Source organism: Microplitis mediator, chromosome 11, assembly GCF_029852145.1.
Source record: "Microplitis mediator isolate UGA2020A chromosome 11, iyMicMedi2.1, whole genome shotgun sequence".
In the NCBI taxonomy this organism is placed as follows: domain Eukaryota; kingdom Metazoa; phylum Arthropoda; class Insecta; order Hymenoptera; family Braconidae; genus Microplitis; species Microplitis mediator.
Window position 1 is genome coordinate 2,856,625 of NC_079979.1, and position 25,516 is coordinate 2,882,140.

Consider the following 25,516-nt stretch of genomic DNA (forward strand, 5'->3'; position numbering starts at 1 on the left):
ACTGCGTTCTAGTATTTCATCAGAACAAGCATCTCTCAACGCTCACATTCTCAAGAACATCACAGCGCAGATTCCATCAGTCTCAATCTCACCAGCTCTATGATCTCATATTCAAGATCTAGAACTCGCCGACCCAGAATTCCACAAATCTGGTAAAATTGACCTTCTCATCGGCGCTGATTTCTACGGTCAACTCATACGACCAGGTCTCAGATCAGGAAGGTCTTCAGAACCAATTGCCATGAAAACTATCCTCGGTTGGACAATTCTCAGGCCTGTTCATGAACAATCTCATCAATCACCTAGTCTGTCTCATCATATCATCTCAAATTTCTTTCCCATCTGATTAACATGTAAAAATTTATTTTTCTATTCAAAGTGTAATTACTCGTACGCTGCTCAATATTTTTCAAATTTATACATAGACCTTTAAAGCTGAGTCCTCAAGCTTTCATAAACCCTATGACAAGTCATAATTACCATTATTCAAATGTCAATTGAAGCTATCTGAAAAGTATCGATATTGTATTTCAAAATGAATTTGTTAATTTTCGATTTTTTTTTTGCTAGTTTCAATTGGGGATAATTATCACTTGTCATAAGGTTTTGGAAAGCTTGAGAAATCAACGTTAAAGATTTATATATAAATTTGAACAATATTGAGCAGCTTATGAGTAATTACACTTTGAATAAAATAATTAATTTTTACATGTTAATCAAACGGGAAATTAATTTTAAAATAGCGACCTCTTAGAGTTGAGCTAGAGAGCCCATCTTTTGGAAGGATTTTTTTCTTGGCAACCACTAACGTTTTAGGCGGTAAGAGCAAAAAAAAAATTGAAGTTTTTTTTTGAAGCACTCTATTATATATATCTATATATGCATACATATATAAACATTTGAACCAATGGTATTTTTGGAACCTGCTCGATGAATTATGATAGATTATGACAATATTCTTTGAAAATTCCATCATGAGGACAAATGCAAAAGATAGATTTCTATGAAATCTACTAAAAGTTAGGCCAAAAATTGAGAACTCGTGTCTTTGAGATTAAAAAAATGTATATTTAATTAATGAAATAATAAGTCAACTTAACATTTGGTCAGAATTATTCTTATAAATAATTCCGGGAGGAAAAATCCTCTTTTTCAGTGTAACTTTATGCTTAACTAATTCTCTTTTCGAAATCTATATTTTTGTTAAATGTGTTGATAATTAATGAATGTACATTTTATATATAAAAAAGTATATTTATGTATAACAAGAATGTGAAAAAGTGGCACCGTCCTCATTATGCAAGTTTAATCGTTGATTCAATTTTTCTGACCACGTTGCCAAACGTACTGTTGTTACTGTAAAAAATAATTCATTATTGCATCATGATTCGGCAACGTCGCATTTCATTTAGCATGGACGGCACAGTGCTCGTCATACGATGAAAATCGTCAGGTGAGTAAACGCGAGCAACGAAAAGTTAATAATTTTTATTTTTATCATCAAAATGATTCGCTTTCTAACGTAAGACGATTTAGTATTCTTTCTGCCCGCTATTAGTTGTAAGAAAAATTTCTAGATGAATCACGCAATAAAACTGTAAGAAAATAAAACGGATTTTGTATAGGATCATTCAGCATCCTTAAAAAAATTTTGTAAAATTCGTACAGGAATCCTATAAGATTCCTGAAAGAATAAGCCTTTTTAAAAGAACAGATTAATGTAAGCACTACCAGGCTTTATGTGAAAATCACTTTAATTTTCCATGTCCTAAGCGAATGTTCAAAATTTTGACGTCGGGTGTAGAAAAACTGCAAATCCTTAAATAAATTCTTGAAACAAATATTTTTATACATTTTATAATACAAACGTAACAATTTTAAATACTATCGAAAAACAATATTTCTTAAAAAGTAATGAACCACTTCAATACTCATGTAATAATTCCCATCACAAGCTGCTGGTCGAGACACCGATCACAAGAATCTTTTGATAAATACAACATGGACTTGCCCAAGTTGAAGTATACAAGACAGTTTTGTAATAGTCTTGTACTTTTTTTATGAAAGTCTCTTGCGGAAGACTCCTAGGCGTCTACGTTTTTATATACCTATCAATATTTTACAAGATATTAATGCAAGATTCTAAGACAAGATTGTTGTAGGATTTGCATATGATATTTTACAAAAGAAAATTTTTTCTCAAGACGTGTTAGTAAAGTTATTTATGCGTATCTTAAGCACGTCTTGTGCAAGAAATTACTTGCAGACTAACGCATAACTTGCGACAAATCTGCTCAAGAAGTCTTATATTACACTTTCTATATGGGGGTTCTTAACCTTCCAGGCCGGATAAAAAATGACCATGCATGATCGTACCTGAACGTGTTTTAACGCTTCAGAAATGATCTCGTCTGTTCATGCTTAGTCAAACATAGCCACGTATGATCGGGGCTGAAATATTCAACGCTTCAGATATGATCTTGCCTGACCAGGCATGATCAGGCATGAACGTATTTAACGCTTCAGAGATGATCTGAATGCAGGCATGATCATATCTGACATCAAGCGTGGTCATACATGAATAGGCGTAGTTAAGTCTGAAGATTTTTTCCGAGATATGTGTCTTACTTCCCTATCAAAAACATCTATATAGAAATCCAGCCTAGATGCCTCTGTGGGTTCTAACTTGACGATTTCGGATGGATTATCACACGGTTTCCAATAGAAATCCAGCATGTGAATCTGCACCATGTTGAAAATCGGAATCTTGTTTGGATTAGGAATTTGGAAAATTAACTTAGAACGTCATGTTATTCATACATGAGCTTTCATGTACAATGCCTTTGTACGATTCTTAACGAAGTGTTTTATTAAAATTGTTTGTAATTTCTATAGAGATGTAATACTACTTGAATTAATTAACAAATCAAAAATTTATTACAAATACTGAATAAAGGGTTTCAATTTTTTTGTTAGAAAGTATCCAGCCAATAGAATATTACTAGGTCCTTTTGTCTATATATGCGTAGTAATAGACGATAGTTATAGAATTCCCGATACTCTTGATTCTCTACAAAATACTTATATAGAAACTCAGATTCCTCGATGAATTTTTCATACGAAATCTATGCATTCAAGTTCCTACATGGGTTCCCAGGTACCCACCGTTTACTATATAGATTTTCTATATGGAAATCCAGATACCAATGATTTCCTACATGGATTCTTAGGCAAATTCACACACTCCTATTTTAATACTTACGGATTCTACTATATATTCACATCTTTCTATAGAGATTCCTATGGGACCCCATGCAATCCGAGATGTATTTTTCGAATAGAGTTCTATCTCCGTCACCTTACCCCAGGATCCTACATCCTAAACCAATAGAAGAAATAAAGTGAAAGGAACAGAAGTGGGATAGTATAATAGGACACCTTTGGAGCAGATCTGTTGCAAGCCTCGCTCATGTCTTTAACATTCTTGCTCAATTCTTAAAGTAGAACATAATGCAAAGTTTTTTTTTTTAGACATGTACAAAATCTGCAATGTAATACTTTGTACTAGTGTCGGCAACAAGATGCATAGTTAAATAAAAACGTAGTCAACTAAAGTACAGGTGATCAGACTTGGGCAAGATTACTATAAGATTGTTTTATGAGTATATTTACAAGTACGTCCTCATATAGTGGAGAACAATACACTTGATCCTATGTGCTTTGTTTGCTTTGATCGGAAAAACATCATGTTTGCTTTTCAAGTCATCAGGATCAAGATCGTCCATATTGATGAGATCCTCATCTTCTGCTAGCACTGCATTGATAATCCATGCACCTGTAAACAATCCGTACTCTGCATATTCTTTGAGCTCATTTATGAACCAGGCCAAGGACAGAGCTTGTATGTCAATTTCCTTGACATGCATTTGTTTCAAAGTTTTGACAAAATGTCGATGGTAAATTTGTACAAGTTCATCGTAATGTTTCTCAATAATGTACGATTGAGCACTCGAGTATGTGAAATAGTGAAAATCGATTGCTGGCGATGCGTGACGAACTATTTGGAAATCGATCAGCTTGACGTCACACACGTGGCCATTAGCATCGTGTTTGAACAAAATATTATTGTTCCAACAATCGCCATGACTCATCGAGTTATATTTGTCACGCCCTGGTACAACAAGATTTTTCATTATGTCGAAAATATCTTTTTCCTTAGATTCAAAGAGTTTGATTGCATCGGCCAGTTCAGAAGATTGTTCGAGTGATTCTAGATGTTTTACTGCGAGACTGATACTCTGATCAATTGATTTGCCCAAGGATGGTGTGTCATCATCAGGAAAAGCTATTTCTTTTAATGGCATCATCAGCTCGGTGAAAAGGGACGGATTGTTTAACTTCAAGGCCAAAGATGATGCATGTAGAAATGCCAATTTCTAAAACAAATTTTTTTTTAACGAGTCAAAGATCAACAAGTGAATGAAACAAACAATGATGAAATTTATTGAGTGAATAATTTTTATTGTTTACAAACATTAAATTTTTCTGTATTTTTTTTACTACGTGGAGAGAAAGTTACAGTAACAGTTACAATACACTATGGAAATGCTTCGCATATTGTACGGTAACAGGTTCTTTTTAAATACATAGCAACTGGTTCCATAACCAACCATCGCCATAACAGCGGTTGCAATGACAACAGTCTTCTTAACAACCGTTGCCATGACGACTATTAGCGTTGATATAACACCAACTTCTTTAAGATAGACTATAGTAGGAATAGCATCATCCATATAAATTATGACAATCATTCATATCTATTTAGGTATTATTGTCATCCGATATCGGAATAATGTTGTGATTGTCTCATATATTACGGTGAACTTTGCCATATCGTATGTTATTGATTCTTTTCATCGATGGTAACAATTAACGTAAAGTTATTGAATCATTACCATAATAGATAGCAACATTTACCATAGTATTATGGGAACAGTTACCATGATGTATAGATCTTATTCCCATACGCACCTAGGAACCGCTCCAATATGGATGCAGGAGTTATTTTTATGTTACTATGGGAACTATCCCCATATGGTAATCATTACCATAACGCAATCACCATACGACGTAAAAACTATTCCCGTAATTAGAGGAATTGTTCTCATGGTTGTAGAAACTTTTCCTAGAAATAATGAACGTCCATCCCGTAATTCCAAGTAATTAGTACCGTATCTTTATGAAATGATATTTCCGAAACATACTAGGAATGTCTACTATAATTATCTCTCCGAGTATTGTATTAAATTTTTCGTTTGTTTTACCTGAACGACGGCTGTACAATGTTCCATGTCGAGAAGATTGCTTCTTGGTTGTACGACATATCCATCTATTCTCATATCCTCCAAAACAATCTCATCGGGACTCGCGTAAATACATGGAGGAGCGACATGTTTCAAGTGTGGAAGTACGTTTTTGTACACATGAGCTTCATTGAAAAACAATTCCGCATTACGAACTAATTTCGCTGTTGGGCGCCAGTGAGGACAATGTTTTGTTAAGAGAGTTTTTTTGTAGTCTGAAAAGTTTTGAAAAATATCAATCATAAGATTTTTTCTATGCATTGAATAGTACGATTCTTTTAAACAAATCTGTTTTGAACAAATTATTGTTTATAAACAATCTTCAATATTTTGAAGTCTTATCTGATTGAACCAATCGAATTCTAAATTTTATGAATACTAAACAAGTCAAATTGATTAAGTATTTTTGAAATTTGAAATATTTCATGTCAAACAATGAGAAACAATCGAAATATCTTCGTTCCTCGTTTTTCGATGGTTAAAATAAAAAATCAAAGAAGGACTAAATATAATTTGTATCTGTTTATTAATTAATTTTCAAAAACTATAGAATAATATTTCCGCTTCAAACAAAACTATCAACCAATACTGTTTCCATTGTATTTTTTTCCAATAATTATCAAATTTCATATCTGATGCAAACGGAATGTGTCAAATCGATTGATCGACTTCAAAATTCGGAATTTTTTGAGTCAAACAAATTGAAGCAATCGAAATTACTTTGTTTATGATTATCCAATCATAACAAGGAAAATTTTTTTTCCATTAGTTTATAATGCGGTTATAATTAAGATCACTATTGTCCTCTTTAATGGAAAAAAAAAAAAAAAAAAGATTTATTTTACATATACAAACTTTTTCCATTTCCAGATTTTCCGTCCACAATCGTTCGGATCACGACAGACATATAATTATCTCCAATATTACTCCCAGCTTCCTCAGTGCAGTTAGTCACTTCCAGCTTCGGGTCATTTTCGAACTGCCGTAGAATTTTTTGAAAAAATTCAATACTTTCTGGAACAATTAAGATATTTTTTTTTTATTAATGCCCATGGCAAAATCCTTTTATAAAATTTCATAAAAAATCATGATGTTTCATAATATTTTAAATAATTGTATACATTCTGTAATATTCTATGTAATTTGACGCCACATGATTTATAGAATGCTATGAAACTTTATAGGATTCCATAAAATTCGACGCGAATTCATAGGATTCCAAAAAATTTGACGTAAATTAATTTCATTACATCTAATTTGCTAAAATAAAATAAAATCGTATTGAACTTCATGAAATTTGAATTCAGTCTTAAGTTTGTGATTTCTTAAAATTAGATCATACTATAAAGTGTTTTAGAATTTTATAGTTTTATAAAATTGTATGCAATTTTTTGAAACTATACCAAAATCCATCAAATTTAACTACACGAAATACATGAAATTCTATGAAATATTATCGAATCATGAAAAATTTCATGAAATGCTTTAGATTTTTATAACTACTTATAGAAATTTATAAATTTGAATTCGTTATTTAAGGAAATTATTTTATGGAAGTTTGTAGAATTTCATAAGAATTGACAAAACTTAGCGTAGTGTTGCAAAGTTCCAGGGGGTTTTGAGAAATTTTATAAAATGTTATAAAATTATTGCATCTTATGCGACCTATAATTTTGTTAATTTTTACTTATTATATAACATACACTTGATTATGAAATTATAAGTACTTTCAAAATTACATGGAATTTCGTCAAATTTTATCAATCTTATGAAACTATATGAAATTTATTATAAAAGCTTAAAACCTCATATCTCGATATATATGAGGGTGTTGAAAAAAAAAAAAATTGAGTTTCTCTATTTCTCAGGAACACGAGTAAGATTTTCATTTAGATAAATAAATACGCCTATGAAAATTAGAACTCTCAATATTAATATTAATATAATCTGCATCGCGCTTTTCTATTTTCCATAAGAATAACATGGAAAAAATTTTTTTCACGTCTTCTGATTTTTATAACTAATTAACGATGCGTCGTAGCAAAATTGTGCAGATGCGAGTTGTAGAAAATTAAATGTTCTACATAAGAAGTTTCTTACCATTTTGCGATAAATTCATCGGCTCAAAAGTTATTTAAGCTTGAAGTCGAATTTATGGTAAATTTTGAGATCATTTTATTTTCTAATTGAAACTATCCGACATCATAAAATGGCATAGAACTCTTTTTGAAGATACTTTTATTTCTCAGTAATCGTCTTTCATAAAGTTTTTCGAAATTCCGCATTGTTTTCTAGTTATCCCCATTTAAATATCAAGCTCTTAAAATCGATCAGAACACTATTTTTATTAGAGCACTTACTCATTCCGTTGTTGTTCACGAAATTATTCAATTTCCATATATGGACTTTTCTAATTTTTGGAAAGCTATACCTAAACTGGATCCATGCACTAACTTATCATATTGTTGTCCAAAATGTTGAGCTGGACCGAACGATTGCATCAGAAAACATACGAATTTCCCATCAATACTCGAGTATATAAACTGCCAAAAAACTAACGAAGGTATTCAATCGCTGATCAGAAGCAATTTCTGCCAGTTCTCACTCAAAAGTTCTACAGATTCGAAAGTACAGATTAGTTCTAACGGCACAAGTCCAATTAGTACCGCGGTTCAGAGTTACAATTTTTAATCGTTGCCTACGTGACGGTCCACCGCCTAGGCAATCGGGCTCTTTGGCCAAATACTTAAAATTGTGAGCTTGCTAAAATCACGGTCGGTTCGACTCACCCAACTTAGGATCATCGGTCCCGTGACGGTCTACAGCCTCGGAATCCAGACTCCTAGATCGAAATCCGAAGTTCAACAAAAATATTCGCGTTCATTTTTGGTAGATAAGGGAGTCCATCATCTCGGTACCCTAGTAGTTTCGAGTCCGTACAGAATAATTAACTCCACAGAAATAAAATCACGAAGCCACTAACTATATGCTACTTACTATTATATTTCCATCTTTGAATAGCAAGGATAATCATAGATACTGGATTGGAAAATCTATTATTATTCTCTTCGATTCTATTCATTCTTGAAAATAACAAATATTCTAATTCATTATTTTAAGATATTGATTTTTTTTTTTTTTTTTGATACAGTGCAGTGTCCCGGTGCGATTAAAAATGAAAATAATAATTGTACACTTCCGCGATCACAAAATTCGAAGTGGTGAATTGTGAGAGAGTGTGATCAGCAAAAATTGTAACCACCTCAAGCTGACTAGTAAGTCTAATTATATTTAAATAATTTTAATACACACATGTAAAAGCAACATTATAATTTTACACAAGAATATACAGATTTACACTTCTCACTCCAACATTTAATAATCGTAGGGTACAGAAAGAGACAGACGTTAGGAATAGGGACTTCTCGAGGGCCCATATTTACCTACCTGCTTCCCTCTCACTTTAAAATCCCAGACCTACTCTAAAGCCACGCAGGTCAACGATCGGAATTGTCTATCATACTTCCGCTCGGTACGAAACGGACTTATTTAGTATTCAGAAAAACACTAGCCAAGTGACGGTCCTATTAGGCTCCTTGGTTGAGTTATAGAATAAGTATTTTGGGTAATTTTCTAGTAAATAATTAATTAATAAAAACCCTTCACCCGTCGCCTTCACTCTCTCCGATCGTGACATGGGAATTTTTTTTTTCGCCATCTAATAATTTTTTTTCAATAATTATTGGCTGTAAAACTCTATGAATTTTCACAAAACTGTATGTTATTTGGTAATAAGATTTTTCACAGATGGACACAAAAATTGTTGATAAAAAAATTTATTTATAAATGATAGTAATTGATAAGTAAATAATGGGATAAAAATAACTGACTTTAAACAGACTGAGTTTATTTAACCTTGCATAATACAACTTTGGTTTAAAGAATAAGTAATTATAGACAAACAAAGATTTAAATTCCTATTAGTTAGATACAAGAAAATGCTCTGTCATAGTGTCGTAAGTAAGTCTCGTCCGTCCTTGAAAAAATTGCAACTTGAAGTTGTTATTTTTTCAACCTTGATCTTCTGCTAATGACATCAATTTATTAGATATCACAATCTTTACTCTCTGCAATTTATTGTAATTTATTACTTCGAATTATGATTTATGATCGTGGTAAACTTTTTTTTTATGCCTGATTAATTATTAGAAAAATATTGATAGGGAAAAATTAGCAGTAAATATTCAAATGATTATTTTATTATTTTTGTTTAATGATTGACTATCTTACTATTATATCATTAATTTATGATAAGAATGATATAAAAATAATGATAATATGTTCGTTTTAAAATGAACTATTATTTTCATTGCAATATTAAAACTGCAGTTAATAGTTGAGGTCTCATTCAACTATGTTATAGCTCAGAAAACCACTTTTTTCTCTCAGTGTATTTATTAATATTTTATAAACCGTTTATTAATATTTGATAATGGTTTACTTGGAAACAATATAAGTATTCCGTTTACTTAATGTTGGTAAATTTCATCATTATTTGATCAATTGTTCTCTCAATGTTATACGATTTTCTAACACTATAAAATTTGATAAAATTTTATGATAGAATGTTTTCTCGGGTGGTTTTTTTTTTTTTTTTTTAGTGTGAATGTAAATAAAAACAAAAAGTTGATTTAACTTCGATTGAGTCGTTACAATAATTGATACTTTTGTCACGAAAAATTTGAGCTCAATCAATAATGTTTTATATAATCGTAAAAATTCACCAAAAATTAAGAAGCTGGATTAGTCTAGTGACAAGTGAATGGGCTTCATAACCCAACGGCCAAGGGTTCAAGACTCTTCAGGGGAAAATTTTAAGCTCAATTTTCAATCAATGTGCATTCCCTTGCCAATATAATGAACGTATTCAATGTTCATTTTTTTTATACTTATCACAATTTCAGGGTATATTTTTTTTTTTGTGTTTTGATTTTACTTGTAAAAGAGGGGGGAGCAAAACGGGGTACCCCAAAACATTGATAAAAAAGTTAGTTTTTAAAGCATTCCAAATTATTTTTATGAAAATAATTGAGCATTATTTTGAATTTTTTTTTTTTTGAACTTGATTAAAATCGAAAGTGCGGGTCGAAAAATGGTAGTGACTTTTGTTTTATGAAAACAACTATTAAAAATTTTGGCTTTTTCCTTTGCATCCAATAGTTATGTGAAATGTAATTTTTTTAACGTGAATAACTTGTGAGAGAATTTAATTTAATCAAATTTATTCAATTTCGAGAACTATTTTTTTCACATTATATAAGGGGTAGCCCATTTTTCCCATACAAAAAGTAAAATTCGTTTTTAACGGCAGCTGAATATTTTTTCCATTCACTTTAAATATCAATAAAAAAAAATCGATTTAACGTATTTGAGATCCCAAATACTGAGTATTTCCTGAAGTATCCCGTTTTTGCCCCCCCCCCTCCTCTTGTAATTATGTAAAATATTTTCCACGCGGGAAAGTAATTTTTCTTTAAATTTCTTTTGTTAAAAGTACTATAACATTATTGGAACTATAACTCAAACTTTCAACTAAAATTCCAAAACACACTAGTGAACAGTTTTCTAACATTTCGAAAGTTATTGAAATTTTTTTTTTTATACGGAAGTAAAAATTTTTTAAATTCAGAAATAATAATTTTATTAATTCTCAATTATTTTGCAATTTTTTTACGAATTTTCAATCATATATATTGTACACCATAAATGTATAAGAAAAAACTCGATCCAGATTATTCAAACTTGAAAATTCTATTTAAAATAAGTTTAAAAAACATACAACTTCTTTTGTTAAAACAAAAAATTTATTGTGACAGTATTTTATTTAAGCATTTTTTTTTGGAAGAAAATAAATTTTCAAAAAATCACAACTAAAAATCATTAAACTTCTATCGATAAAAAAAATGTATATATATATATATATATATATATATATATATATATATATATATATATATATATATATATATATATATATATATATATATCGATAAAAAATATGCATATATATATTAGAGTGTTTTAATAAACAATATTTTTTTTGTTTTATTTTGGCACCATCAGAAATTGATAGGATATATCAAAATAATAATTCTGTAGAATATCGGCTCTTGAGTTCAAGTTTCAGAGGTTGCTCATCGTATTTTTCGATTTCCCATTTAAATAACATGGGAAACATTTTTTTTAAAGTTTGGAAATTTATTATCCAGCAGGGAATCAGTATATCGGAAAAGTCAATAAATATTTCTGTTGACAATCGAACGCTCCACAAAAAAGGTCTCTTATCATTTTTCGATAAATTTAATTATTCAAAAGTTATTCGAGGTCAAAATTAGATTCATAGTAAATTTTAGTATTACTTGAAGTTTTTGGCGAAACTATCAGACTTATCTTAAAATGTTATGAGGCCTTTTTTGTAGATCATTTCATTTGCTACAAATTATTTTTAGACAAGTTTTCAAAATTGCTTTAGTTATTCGCAGTTAAATATTAATTCGTTCCAAGAAATCGTATTCTGGTCAATTTTATTTACTTATGTTTAAACGTAAATATATCAAGAACTTTAAAAAATTTTTGAAACTTGACCGAAAATAATTTGTAGCAAATGAAACGATCTACAAAAAAAAACTTATATTATTTGAAGATAAGTCTGATAAATACTACAATTTCTGATAAATCCAAAATTTTGACCTCAAATATCTTTTGAAAAATTAAATTTATCGAAAAATGATAACAGACCTTTTTTGTAGAGCGTTCAATTATCAACAAAAAAATTTATCGACTCTTCTGATACACTGATTTCCTGGTAAGTAATAAAATTCCAAACTTTAAAAAAAATTTTTCCCATGTTATTTAAATGGGAAAACGAAAAACACGATGAGCTACCTCTAAAATTTAAACTTAAGAGCCGATATTCACCAGAATTATAATTTTGATATATCCTATGAATTTCTGGTGGTATCAAAATAAAACCAAAAAAAAGATGTTCATTGACACACCCTAATATATATTTATGATGTTTTTTCCAAATCACGATAATACCTGACACACTTTTGCGCTCCATTTTACACGTAGTGCACTAGGCCTAGGCCAACGATGAACTATTCCGATAAACTATGTGATTGCCTTATTAAAGAGTTGGCTATTCAAGGAGACGATGATAATCAATGCACTTGCATCTCACATTAAATGCAGTACATACTATTACAATTATTATTATTATTATACGTTACAAGGTTCAATTGGTTTTAAACTACCAATTAAATTTTCTATTTCCGTGATCCTCACACATTTTTACGACAAAAAAAAAAAAAATGCGGAAAAAATTCATAATTAATAATCTGTTACATAAGTTTTTTTTCTCCCATAGTAATTTTAAATAATCATACCATTTGCTTGTATATTAATTAACTCAACATATGATACTCTATTTACTTCGTCATTGCAACAATTTAATTTGTTTATCTATTTTAATTTTTTTGCTATTAAACTTGATAAGAATACGTTGTACTTTCGCTTATCGAGAACTATCGTTATTATGAGTACATTCATTTTTTTTAATCTTTCACTTACTGGTACGATTCGCGTAACCTTGAAATAGTTGAGATGTTCTTGCGAAATATATATTATTTTTTATAACGAAAAAGGCCATTCGGCAGCCGAAATGGAAGTAGCTTTCACATTATTTGATTATTTTCACCTTTCAAATAAAAGTTGATAAGGAAATAAAATTTTTTTTGACATTTTTACAAATTCTCAAGATATTAAAACAAAAAAAATCAAAAAATTTTAAGTTTAATGCCAAAAATTGAAGCTAACTGAATGAGCTTCAATTTTTTGATGATAATGCACTATATGTTTTGATTTGAAGTTATTTAAAGATACCTCTATGCATATATTAATACTATTGGACCAATGTTACTTCGGATCCTGTTCGAAGAATTATGATAGATTATGGTTTTATTCCTTGAAAATTCTTCCATAACGACAAAGGCAATAGTTTGCTTTCAATGAAATTTACTAATAAAATAATCTAAGATTAAAATTTGATCGTGATTTATCGAAGTGCCGTACTTAAAATTAGTACTAATATTTGAAATGAAAAGCATATTAGAATATCGAACGTCCAGTAGATATAGAGAATATTATCATCATAACTAATGTTAATCTTGTTATTGACATATATCATATTATTTATACACTGTCGATAAAACAAAATTGGATATACCTACACGGGAAAAAATTTATCGTGAATGCAACATGATGCAGTCTTGGTAAATAAACATGATGAAATCATGTTGCATTCACATGATTTGTCATGTTTCGGTTACATGATAGTCATGTTGCGGTAACATGATAGTCATGTTGCGGTAACATGAGAAAATCATGTTGCATTCACATGATTTGTCATGTTTCGGCTACATGATAATCATGTTCCGGTAACATGAGAAAATCATGTGAATGCAACATGATTTGTCATGTTACGGCTACATAACAATATGTGGCAGCAACATGATTTTCATGGAGCCGAAACATGACAAATCATGTGAATGCATCATGATGTTCTCATGTTACCGCAACATGACTATCATGTAGCCGAAACATGACAAATCATGTTGCATTCACATGATTTTCTCATGTTACCGCAACATGATTATCATGTAGCCGAAACATGACAAATCATGTGAATGCAACATGATTCCATCATGTTTATTTACCAAGACTGCATCATGTTGCATTCACGATTAATTTTTTTCCGTGTACTGAATTCAGATGTTTGGATTTTATAAGTGTCACACTGCAATAATATGAATTTAAGTAGCTCCATGAATTTACTCAAAAGTAGGAGAATTAATGCAATAGCAAAATTTCTATAACATCTAACTTTTTGATATTCGTATCGTAATTTATGATAAAGAGCTTAAGACTTTGTGTTATTTGTCTAAGGTGTATTATTTATTAAATAAAATTTTCAATGCTACATCGTCAGAATTATAATTTTAAAGGTATGGTCTATACCATTACAATAATCAATAGGAAAAATTACTATGATAGCATCGTAAATTTAACTGAAGTTTTTTTTCTATGATTAGTTTTATTAAAATCTATGTAGAAGTTTGCTGGCGCTTGTGCGTATGTACCTTCGACTCGTGTTAAAAACATTGTGCTTCCCGAATAAAGACTCACCTAACCCACTCGTTATGCAATGTACGATCATATTTAATAGAAATAGCTGTTAATTAGGAACATAATTATTTCAATAAATAATTGATTTAGGTGTTGATAATTAAACTTAAAATGTTATTTTTTAAATTTATAAAGTGTTTTAGTAATTCACTAAATTATAATTTCATATGTATATCATATATAGCGAGAATATTAAATTATTGAATAGCTATAGTGGCATAGTTTTTATGGGACTATTTGATATTTCGGTATAATATGAAGTGTTATCTCGTGGTATGGTTTACGTAAATCATTTACGTAAACCATTTAAATATAGTGGAAACCTAAACATGCAAACCTCTCAATAAGACAATTTATAGGTAAATTGAGAAAAATATAGATAGCCCGAACTGGGAATCGAACCCAGACCAATTCGGTATCGCGCCGAGTGCTTTACCAGTTGAGCTATCCAGCACTATGCTATATTCCGTTCAATTTGATCTATAACTTATTGAGCCACACCGTCCATCGTACGGTAATACACCATTTAAATATAGTGGAAACCTAAACATGCAAATCTCTCACTAAGACTCAGTGGAATTATATTTGTTCAAGTTTTATTATCAGCTGCATACATAGTGAGAAATGTCATGTGAATATGCCTATGCAGCATAGTAATAATTACATTAGTCTATAGTTTATATAAACAATCATATAAGAGTGGCGTGACACAAACTATCAAGTAATGTAATTATTACTATGCTGCATAGGCATATTCACTTAACATTTCTCTCCGTATTTAATTTTTAACTTCCCGCTAAGAAAATTGTAAATTTTCAAAAATTCGGGAAGTTATTGGTTTCGGTCCGATTTACGAAAATCGGATTTCCATCAGAGTCGACGTCTCGAGGTCCTAGGAAGCTATCCTGACTAATTTCACGATGATATCCGAGTGTATGTATGTGTCTACGTACGTACGTTTGTATGTATGTAAATATTTATAACTCTTCAACGGATGAACCGATTTTGATCGTTGAGGTGTCATTCGACGCGGCTTGTTAATGTCTTGAAGCCGTAAAAATTTGAACTTAATCGGTAGGTTGCGTTCAGAGATATTTCAAAAATAAAATTTTTTCGAAAATGTTTTATTTGGATAACTTTTAATTTGCTCGATGGATTGATTCCAAAATCTAATCAGCTCTAAAACTCTATAAGCCGCGTCAAATGCCACCTCAACCATCAAAATCGGTTCATTCGTTCAAGAGAAACCGTTGACGAAAGAATTAAAAAAAATTTTTTTCCTCGGTTTTTTTGAAATTTCTCAAAAACGGCTAAATAAATCAATTTTAAAATTTGATCAGCTTTAGAACTTGATAAAACGCGTCGATTGCCACCTCAACCATCAAAATCGGTTAATTCGTTCGCGAGATATCGTGGGAGAAGGAAATGCTAAAAAATGGTTTTTTACAAAACAATGGCATACAAAAGTATTTGCGAGCTCGAAGAGCTCGAAAATGTATTCACAATAATGTTTTCGAGCTCAACGAGCTCAAAAACAGCGAGAAGTTTTGGGGCTGGCCCGCAGGGTCAACTGACAGACCGATTTTTTTAAATCATTTCGCGTGAATGTATGGAAAGGGACAGTAATTATTTCCGTACTCAATATAAATGTCAAAATATCAAATACCCAAGCTCACTATGTATTACCCGACTAGAATTTTTCATAAGGACCTGACGAAGTCCTTCTCAGGTTAACCTTATTTCAAATAAGGTCCAGATCAGGGTATCCTGACGAGAAACTGATATGGATGTAACGCTTAAGACCCATGAGGTCATTAGGATTACCTTATCAGGTCCTCACTAGGATATCTTCATCAAATCCTCATCAGGGTTAACTTATTAGGAATTATTTTCAAAAAAATATTAAATTGCGAAAAAAAAATAGGAGAATTTTCATTAGATCGGGAATGTTATCTATTGTATTAAGAGCATTAATGAGAAAAAGTAAACATATTTTTATTGATGAAAAAATCCCGATGACTGCTGGGCTCAAACTTGCGTTCTTCCGATTCAAAGTCCTTGATGCTATCCACTGCACATTTATATGTGATCTTGTAAGTGTAAATATTATATTCATTTTGATGTCATAGAATAACTGGCGAAGAAGTAAAAAATCCGTGCTGCAATGATTGACGTTATTTTTATATAATATTCTTTTATGCAGTGTTTAATTTTCAGCCTGTAAATAAAATATTTAAAGAGATTGGATAACTTTTTTTTGGAATAAGGATATCCTAATGAGGTCCTGATAAGAAACTCGTCAGGTTTGCCCTTATAAGGCAAACCTTATATTAACCTGACAAGGTTCTTATGGTACTTCAGGCAAATCAGGAAACAATTCTAGTCAGGTAGTAGATTTCTTTATAATTAAAATTTTCCGAAACTCCCTTCAGAGTAAAATTCACTCCATAGAAATTAAATAAATAAAAAGTTATTCACCCCACGTTCACCCCGCAAACTTTTTACGGTGCAGTATACTCATAGCTAGTACAAATAGTGTGATAGTGAAAATGCTGTGAATAAATTTTACCATTATTTTTGATCAATACTTACACGTGCACACGTACACATATGTATGAGATCTGGCATGCAAATTAAACATAAATAATGACATCGAAGTTCAGAAATACAAATTAAATGTAACGTGAGGCACCCAACCCTTCTTCTAGTATACGTACATTCGTTTGTAGATTGACTAGGGTATACTGAGTAAACGAGAAGAATAAGATCGTAGGTGGGGAGATTGAATACTAAAGATGCCACAACTTAAACCAGTATCCCTATACATATACATCACGATAGTATTGAGCAAGTATCTTAGTAATGATTTCATTCCCCGATTGTGCCTCTTGGTATCTTTCTTTACCCATTGCTTCTTGTACAGCTCTTTACTCTATCCTCCATTCCTTATTCCTTCGACTCGTTACTCCTGGTTGAAGTCGTGGCTCGTGGCCCGTGAATCGTGACTCTCGCTCATTCCAAGACACCCCACACCGATTCGTTCATGTATAGATATATATGTTTGTACTTGTATCCAGGATCTCTTTTGCCGTAGTAGTAACTCATTCCATTTAACGGGCGACAAATAAGCAGCAAACGAATGTCACCCTGAAAAAGCTCATCCCCTTCATCAAGCGCCCGCTGGCAGCCAGGGCTGCTTTACTTTCCTTTATAGTGTCTGATGTCGTGTCTGTTTAGCTGACGATCACGATCCCAGTCCTTGAGAATTTGCTTTAAGATTATAAAAATGTCAATAGCAAATTATAAAAGATAATTAATTTATTAATGTTTAACGTTTTTCATTTACTGGGCGCTAGAATCACTAAAATTATTAAAACTAAATATAATCCTTGTGGAAAACGCTACTAATGAACACTTTTTAAATTAATTACACTGAAAAATCGGAAGGGAATCCAGAGTATATATGGATTTTATTTCAATCCGAATTCATCGCTTGAAATTCCGCGGTTAAAAAAAAAAACAATCATGCATGAAGAGTGATTTCGAGGTGTCGGGAATTTTATTTCAATCTGCATTCACTTCTGTCCGGAATTTTGTACTTTAATAAATTTATATTTACTAGAAATAAATTTTTTACAATAAAAAAAGTTTGCGTAGTGAACGCGGAGTGAACGATTTCTTATTTATTTAATTCTCTCGGAGTGAATTTCACTCCTAAAGGGAGTTTCGGAAAATAACTACTATGTTCCAGTTTCACGGGTAAATATATTTATATGGTTGAAATTATATTCAATATTGTTTAACAGATTTCCATTTCAAGAAATGTATATCATACACGGAAAAAACAATATAGTAATGGCAACTCTCTGGGATAGTGCTGAGTTCTTTCGGTAAAAGAAAAATTTCAGGCAGTACTGTATGCTATCTAGACTGTATCCGTTACTGTCTAGAAAAGTACTTAACACTACAGCTATGGGCCATACCTGCCCATACGTGAACTATGTACGGCTATATACGGCCATATATGTTTTATTAATCATGGACATACATGGTCATACAAAACCATGTATGGCTATATATGACCTTATATGATTCATACATGGCCATGCATATCTTATATGACTCATATATGAAGCATATATGGCCATACAAACTTTTTTAATACAGTCATGCATGACCATATACAGTCATACAAAACCATGTATGGCCATACATGGCCTTGTATGGTTCATATATGACCATGCATGACTGCATTAAAAAAATTAGGAAAAAGGTTGACCCTAAAGGCCATCCCTGCAACTTCCCACTTATTCCATACTTACGTGCTCATAATTGCACTTATTACGTTTTTGAGCTAAAACGTTTTAATCATGCTTACAGCGTCTGAGACGCTTGACATACGCTTTAAACGCCTAAGGCGTTTGAGATACGTTTTAGATGCCTGAGATACGTTTTAAATTTCGACTCGGGTAAGTATACCACTAATGCAACCAGTGGTATACTTATTGCTGGTTCCCAGTGAATATTCACTAATTCGAAGTGAATGTCACTGATTCATTTTTAGAGCGTAAGTAATAGAGTGATACATAATAATTGTAATATATGACATTTAATCAGGTATTCAGAACAACTATGACTTATAAACATTACAACAATCCTGACAACGACCGCAGTAGTAAGTACCCTGGAAAAAAATAAAAACAAATTAATACTCTAACGAAAGATTAAATTATTATATTTTTTTTTCCAATGTAGACACATTCGTTTTAAACATACTACTGATTATTGACACTTTCAAAGAAATTAATCCACTGGTCAACGAAACCCGTCATACCAATAGAATCTTACAAGTTTTGAATCGCGCGGCTAAAGCGTTAAATGAATTAAGTAATCCTAAAATAAAGTTACACATTTCCGGAGTTGTTAAATTGAAGGTAAAAAAAAATGATATATACGATACCCGGGTCGAAAAATTTGATCTTATTTTAGTCTAACTGGACTGTATTTGGACTACTTGGTCTGTTATTGAACTTCGATAAAAATTTTAAGCTGTTTTCGATCTGCTACTTTAAAAAACAAACGCGTTACGAGCAGACTAAATTAGATTAATTCGTGAACTTTAAAAAATTTTAGTTCTGAAAATTTACAAGGACAAAACTAGATTAAATCATGGACTTATAAAATTTTTATTTATGGGCAATATTTATGAAAAAATATTAAGTTGCAGAATTGATTATGTTTTATTTACTAGTTATTTACTATCTTTTGTTTAAAAATGTCGGCAGTTAATGAAAATTTGACAGCTTAATTTTTTAGTTGTCTTCATTGAATATTTATATCATTGAATAAAAGTGATAAAGCAACTCTTGAAATGTCAAGAATTTTCTCTTATTTACTGGATAAAATTGAAAATATTTTGGCATAAGAAAACATCAAAATTCTTGTGCTACGGAGAAAAATGTTGGCTCAAAATCTACCAATTTTTATTATGCTGTCGACCAAACTTGAAACAGAAAGTAAAGTATCCAAAAAATTACTATGCTCTTATAATAAATTATTATGCTGCATCAAAATTATTATAATGAATGAAAGTAATTGATATTGAAGCTTATCGATAAGTTTCTCGCGCGTAATAAGTAATGTGATACAGTATAATCATTTTTTGTGAGAGCACGATAATTTTTCCGATGCTTTACTTCCTGTTTCAAGTTTAGTCGACAGCATTGTAAAAATTGGTAGGTTTCGAGCCAACATTTTTCTCTGTGTGACATCTTATTATGGAAGCGCATTAGCATGTTTTAAATACCAAGAAAATTGAAATAAATTAATAAATCTCGATTATTATTATTATTATTTATATTTATAAAAAGTCCTGTATTTGTCCTTAAAAACAATTGAACACAGACTAAAAATTATAGAAAATAAAGTCTGTTTTCGTCCTTAAAAACAATTGAACACAGACCAATAATTATAATAAAAAAGTCGGTTTTTAGTCTAAACCCGATTTAAAACAAACTAAATATCATACGAAATTAAGTCTGATATTGGCCTGGATAAGGAATAGTACGGGCAAAAACAGATTAAATTCCTATGTAAAATAAATACGATTTATACACTTGAATTAAAGGAAAAATATTTCAATTTATCATTTATTTTAAAACAGATCTAATTTTTTGACCCGGATAGAGTCGACTTGATGTTAATTAATGAATAATGATTTTACACTTAGCAAATAAATCATTCAAATTTAAAAGTATTCAAGGAAACACAGTTTGCGTATTACGAGTGTTATGATATTCATTTAACATATAATGCTATGAGTAAGTGGTTGTTTGATGATTCTGCAACATTTGGCGAGATTGACTATGACATGTTCGTTTTTGCACCAAAGTAAGTTTAATTAGATATTATTGTCATTTTTTTTTTGGAATCGTTGAACCATTTATACTTATTATAATATGATTTTATTTGTTCTGTCTATTAGTGCAGATTTATGTATTAAAAATGGTGGACAATTGGACAGCCGTTCGTATTATCTCCCGAAAAATAAAGATTGTACAAACACAGATGATTCGAGTCATCCATCGGGCGGACTCTTGGATTTTGACAACGAAAATGCTGAATTGCATATTGTACAGATGATTGCTGAAAAGTAAGAAAAATTATATACGTCTTAATAATGACTTTCTTGAAAAATTAAAAGAAAAACTTGGAGGAAGGTTTAACTATAAGGCGAGCTTACTTATCTGGCTCTAAAACTTAATCATGAACTTTATTTTTTTTTTTAAGCTCATTTTAGAAAATATTAGTTTCAAGTACACTTATCCAAAAAATTAAAGGAACAAAAAAATTTTATAAACTTTTTAGTGATTTTTGGAAGGCTGTATTTTCGTGAAAAATGATCGTACCGAGAAAACAAAAATAGAAAATTGAAGCTTAAAATCTCTAGTTTCAAGATCTTCCAGCAAAATATTTTTTCGAACCACGGTTTTTGCGGAATCATAAGAAAAAGATCGAGACAAAATTTTTCTAAATTTTTTGGTTTTGTTTTTAAGGTCTACGGGGCCGGGAAAAATTTTTTCAAAAGAAGAATTCATGGCCCGCTTAAGAAATTTATTCAGCTACAATTTGCTTTTTTTGGTTCTCTGTACAACAATTTGCTGCTGAGATATCAGCCTTCAAATGAAAAAGGATCCTTTTGTCTTTGATTATTGATATCTCAGCAAATAATGGCTGCACAGTAATTTAAAGGGCAGTTTGAGAAACTTGAATAAATTCCCTACTAGCTCCATTTTCGATTTTTTCAAAAAAAAATTTATTTTCATCCTTCACGCAGAAAAAAATATTGCGCTCACCACTCAACGGTATCGTGATATTCACTCTCCTCGGTTGGGTATCCGTTGTATACGGAAAGTGCTGGTCTATCGGATCGTGATTATCACGATCCAGGTGGATCCCGAAATCATAAGATCGTTTCGCTATAGTAACGATCCGTTTTGTTATTATAACTAATTTGAGGTTAAAATAGATAAATTTACAACTTTAACTTTATTACAATTTTCTTTTTAGCTGGCATTAATAATCACATATTAATAATTCTAATAGGTGCAATAAAAAATTATTATTTAATATCAAGAAATGTTAAGTAATAGAATATACGTAATTAATTGATGTAAATTTTACAGTCTTTTTTTTATTTCAAAGATAAATTAAAAAATTAATCGATAAAAAACAGCAATTCTTGCATTAGATATATAATTAGTGTTTTTTCATTGTCGTTGTGCACTTTAAATAATTAATAATTTTATAAATAAACACTGTATAATTTGCAAGATATGCATTATAAAGTTTAATAATTTGGTTATGAGTGGTGGCGCTTGAGAAGTAGATCGCGATAATCACGATCCGTTTTGGTACGATATGGATACGTTAACTGACGATCACTATACATTTAAGTATATGCACAATCCGTAGGATCATTATTATAAGTATCTAGTGTTTCATTCATATCGATATATATATTGTGGTAGTAGCAATACAATTTAGAACTAATCACGATACACTTGTCGCTCTCCGTTGGTGAGCGATAAACACAATATTTTTTTTTCCGTGTTCATATCCATTTGAAAAACCCTTAAAAATGGCCATTTTCTGGTTTTTTAGTCGACTCATCGCTACTCTGCAAATATTGATAAAAAAAATAATGTTGCTAGGTGATTTTACAGCTTAATGTACCCTCAAAAACCCTGAGAATTTGCAGATTGATCCATTGAACCGTTTGTCCGGGCCGATTGCTCAAAGTTTTACAAAACAATTGAAGGAACAAGGTTTGTTCCTTAATTTGTGTAATCATTACCAAAATGAAAAAATTAATTTTTTTCGGATTTTCTTTCATTTTTGCGTTAGTTGTTCAATAAATGTAAGGGAAAAAAAAAAAAAAAAAAATTTCCGAAAAACGAGATACAACAAGAACTTTTTCGCTTTTTTTTTTTACGTTTTATTCAGTTTTTTTTTTCGTTTTTCGGAAAATTTTTTTTTTTCTCTTTACCTTACATTTACTGAACAACTAACGCAAAAATGAAAGAAAATCCGAAAAAAATTGATTTTTTCATTTTGATAATGATTACACAAATTAAGGAACAAAACTTGTTCCTTTAATTGTTTTGTAAAACTTTGAAAATTTATAAAATTTTTCTTTTGCACAATAGTGTAGAAATTTCTCAAAATTTGAATTTTTCTTGAATGTTTTGTGCTGACAAAAAATTCTTGTTAAAAATTTTAATGTTTTTTTGCCAAATACGATTTTTTTTTTCATGTTTGAATTTTTGTTTTTATGTTTAATAATATTTCTGTGTATTGTAGAAGTGATTACCACACTTCTTTAAATTAATTTTTTCATGATAATATGGGAACTATTCCCATAATGTTATGGGAATGGTTCCTATAATAGTATGGGAACTATTCCCATAATATTATGGGAATGATTCCCATAATATTATGGGAATGATTCCCATAATGGTATAGGAACCATTCCAATTGCATTATGGGAATCATTCCCATACTATTATAGGAATGATTCCCATAATATTATAGAAAGTATTCCTATAAATTATAGGAACCATTCCTATAATTATAGGAACCTTTCCTATAGTGTTATGGGTATCATTCCCATAATTATAGGAACTATTCCTATAATTATGGGAAACATTCCTATAATTATAGGAACCGCTCCCATAATTTATGGTCGTAATTCCTATGATGGTATAGGAAAAAATTTCACAGAATTATGGGAACCGCTGCCATAATTTTCTTTCCGTGTACAAGTCTGATTTTAATTTAGAGGCGACTGAAACCAGACTAACAATTATTGAGAACAAGTCTTAAAACAGTCTGAATAACGAGTGGTGCAGGCAAACCGCGATGAAATATTATATGTAAATATTATCAATTGATTTAAAACAGATCAAATATTTCGACCCGAAAAGACTTATCCCGCATTAGAAAAAAAAAACTTTCACCCATTTTTAAATTAAGCCGGATATTCAATGATATTAATTTTATATTAGCGTAACAGGCGATTATTAATCGGGCTCCATTTAATCTCTGAGTTGTAAAATGTCCTAAAAAATTGATAAATGAAAAGTATGCAGTTAGAAGATTTTTATCGATTAAATTTACCAATTTTTTAATTTCTATGGTATTTAGATACCCCGAGATTAAATAGAGCTCCGCCAATATTTCCCACTGATAGCCTCTTTACTAAATTATATTATTATTGTTTCAAGCGTTCAAATATTTTCAACTTACCGGAAACACAGAAAATGCCTCTATGGTAAGAACCCTGTTATCATTCTAATGCAAGCTTACACTACCTGAGGGATTGGTTACATGGAAATGAAGAGCAATTTGAAAATCTTTCATACGACTTTTTTCTCTTCGTTACCAGGTTATTGTTATTATTGATACTAGTTATATTTTTTATTTGAAGCCTGTAAAATCATATTTACTATCTTTAATTATATTATTATTCCAAATACACGGAGAAAAAAATTATCATTTCATAATTTCTAATAAGAACTTATGAAATATATTAATCATCACCGTAAATTTTGAAAAAATTCAAAATAATTCTTCGCTCAGCAAAAAATAATTTAAATCTACAAAGATCCAAATACTGCATCTTCGAATCGATCATTTAAATCTCCGTCTAATGCTGTTCAATTTTTTTCCTTTTCTCAGCCGATTTACGTGTGATGAGAAAAATGAGTCAGATATTGGCCCAGTTCTAGATTATGACTGCAATTCTCTTCCTGCGTTAGTTAAGTCATCTGGTGGACTTATTCAATATGACCCCTTCTTTAGCTTGCATGTTACTCAAATGATCGCCGACAGGTAATACGTAACAACAATCAAAAAATAAATATGCTACTGAATAGTATGCATCAATTTAACTATTCTTCGAAAGTAATATATAATTAATGTATGTGATGAACGTGTTTCAGATTCCATATTAATCAAGATAATGTACTCAACTGCGGATCAGGCCATATAATGGATAATGGTAAAATTGATACTTGCGTAACCGCGATAAATTCTCGGTCGTGGTCAAATTGTTCTCAATCAGCATTTCAGTCTCTACCCAGGTACTACTTAAATTTAATATGTAACACTATTTGACCTTTATTAAATATGATTAACTTATTTATTTTATTTACAGCACGGCTGAATTTTTATGTTATAAAATGCCAGCTTTTAAGTCAGATGGTGAACAAGACAACGATTATCAGTAGTCCTACAAATCAATGCTTCTTTACATCATGCAATACATACTTATTGAATTAATAATATTGTAATGTACATATTTGTTAAAAGTTTATCCATTAACTGACAGATATTACAATAAAAGA

General features: G+C 30.6%; 2 protein-coding genes across 5 annotated transcripts; one reads left to right on the forward strand and one right to left on the reverse strand.

Moving 5' to 3' along the window:
* Positions 1-1,831: 1,831 nt before the first annotated feature.
* Positions 1,832-12,602, reverse strand: LOC130677407 (uncharacterized). The gene is made up of 4 exons (XM_057484158.1): positions 12,465-12,602; positions 6,219-6,377; positions 5,325-5,578; positions 1,832-4,436 (listed from the first exon to the last, which is right to left on the reverse strand). Exons 1-4 carry the CDS (start codon positions 12,484-12,486, stop codon positions 3,669-3,671), a joined length of 1,203 nt encoding a protein of 400 aa, XP_057340141.1. The 5' UTR covers positions 12,487-12,602; the 3' UTR covers positions 1,832-3,668.
* LOC130677410 (uncharacterized) lies at positions 9,760-25,516 on the forward strand. 4 transcript variants are annotated; one of them, XM_057484162.1, is made up of 9 exons: positions 9,760-9,901; positions 19,227-19,284; positions 19,365-19,543; positions 20,839-20,999; positions 21,094-21,261; positions 24,395-24,441; positions 24,849-25,001; positions 25,112-25,252; positions 25,327-25,516. In XM_057484162.1, the coding sequence occupies exons 1-7, from the start codon at positions 9,896-9,898 to the stop codon at positions 24,896-24,898; spliced, it is 669 nt and encodes a 222-aa protein (XP_057340145.1). In that variant the 5' UTR covers positions 9,760-9,895; the 3' UTR covers positions 24,899-25,001; positions 25,112-25,252; positions 25,327-25,516. The 4 variants fall into 4 exon arrangements, with proteins under 4 accessions (XP_057340145.1, XP_057340142.1, XP_057340143.1 ...); XM_057484159.1 differs by lacking the exon at positions 9,760-9,901 and adding an exon at positions 9,950-10,328; XM_057484161.1 differs by lacking the exon at positions 9,760-9,901 and adding an exon at positions 12,519-12,616.

Coding starts and splice junctions, on each gene's coding strand:
- LOC130677410 (XM_057484159.1), top strand. CDS start 10,281: ATGAACGTATTCAATGTTCATTTTTTTTATACTTATCACAATTTCAGG. Junction 10,329..19,226: donor ATACTTATCACAATTTCAGG/GTATATTTTTTT, acceptor ACATTTAATCAG/GTATTCAGAACAACTATGAC. Junction 21,000..21,093: donor ATGTTCGTTTTTGCACCAAA/GTAAGTTTAATT, acceptor TCTGTCTATTAG/TGCAGATTTATGTATTAAAA.
- LOC130677407 (XM_057484158.1), bottom strand. CDS start 12,486: ATGGAGCGCAAAAGTGTGTCAG. Junction 6,378..12,464: donor GGAGCGCAAAAGTGTGTCAG/GTATTATCGTGA, acceptor TAATTGTTCCAG/AAAGTATTGAATTTTTTCAA. Junction 4,437..5,324: donor ATTGTACAGCCGTCGTTCAG/GTAAAACAAACG, acceptor AATTTGTTTTAG/AAATTGGCATTTCTACATGC.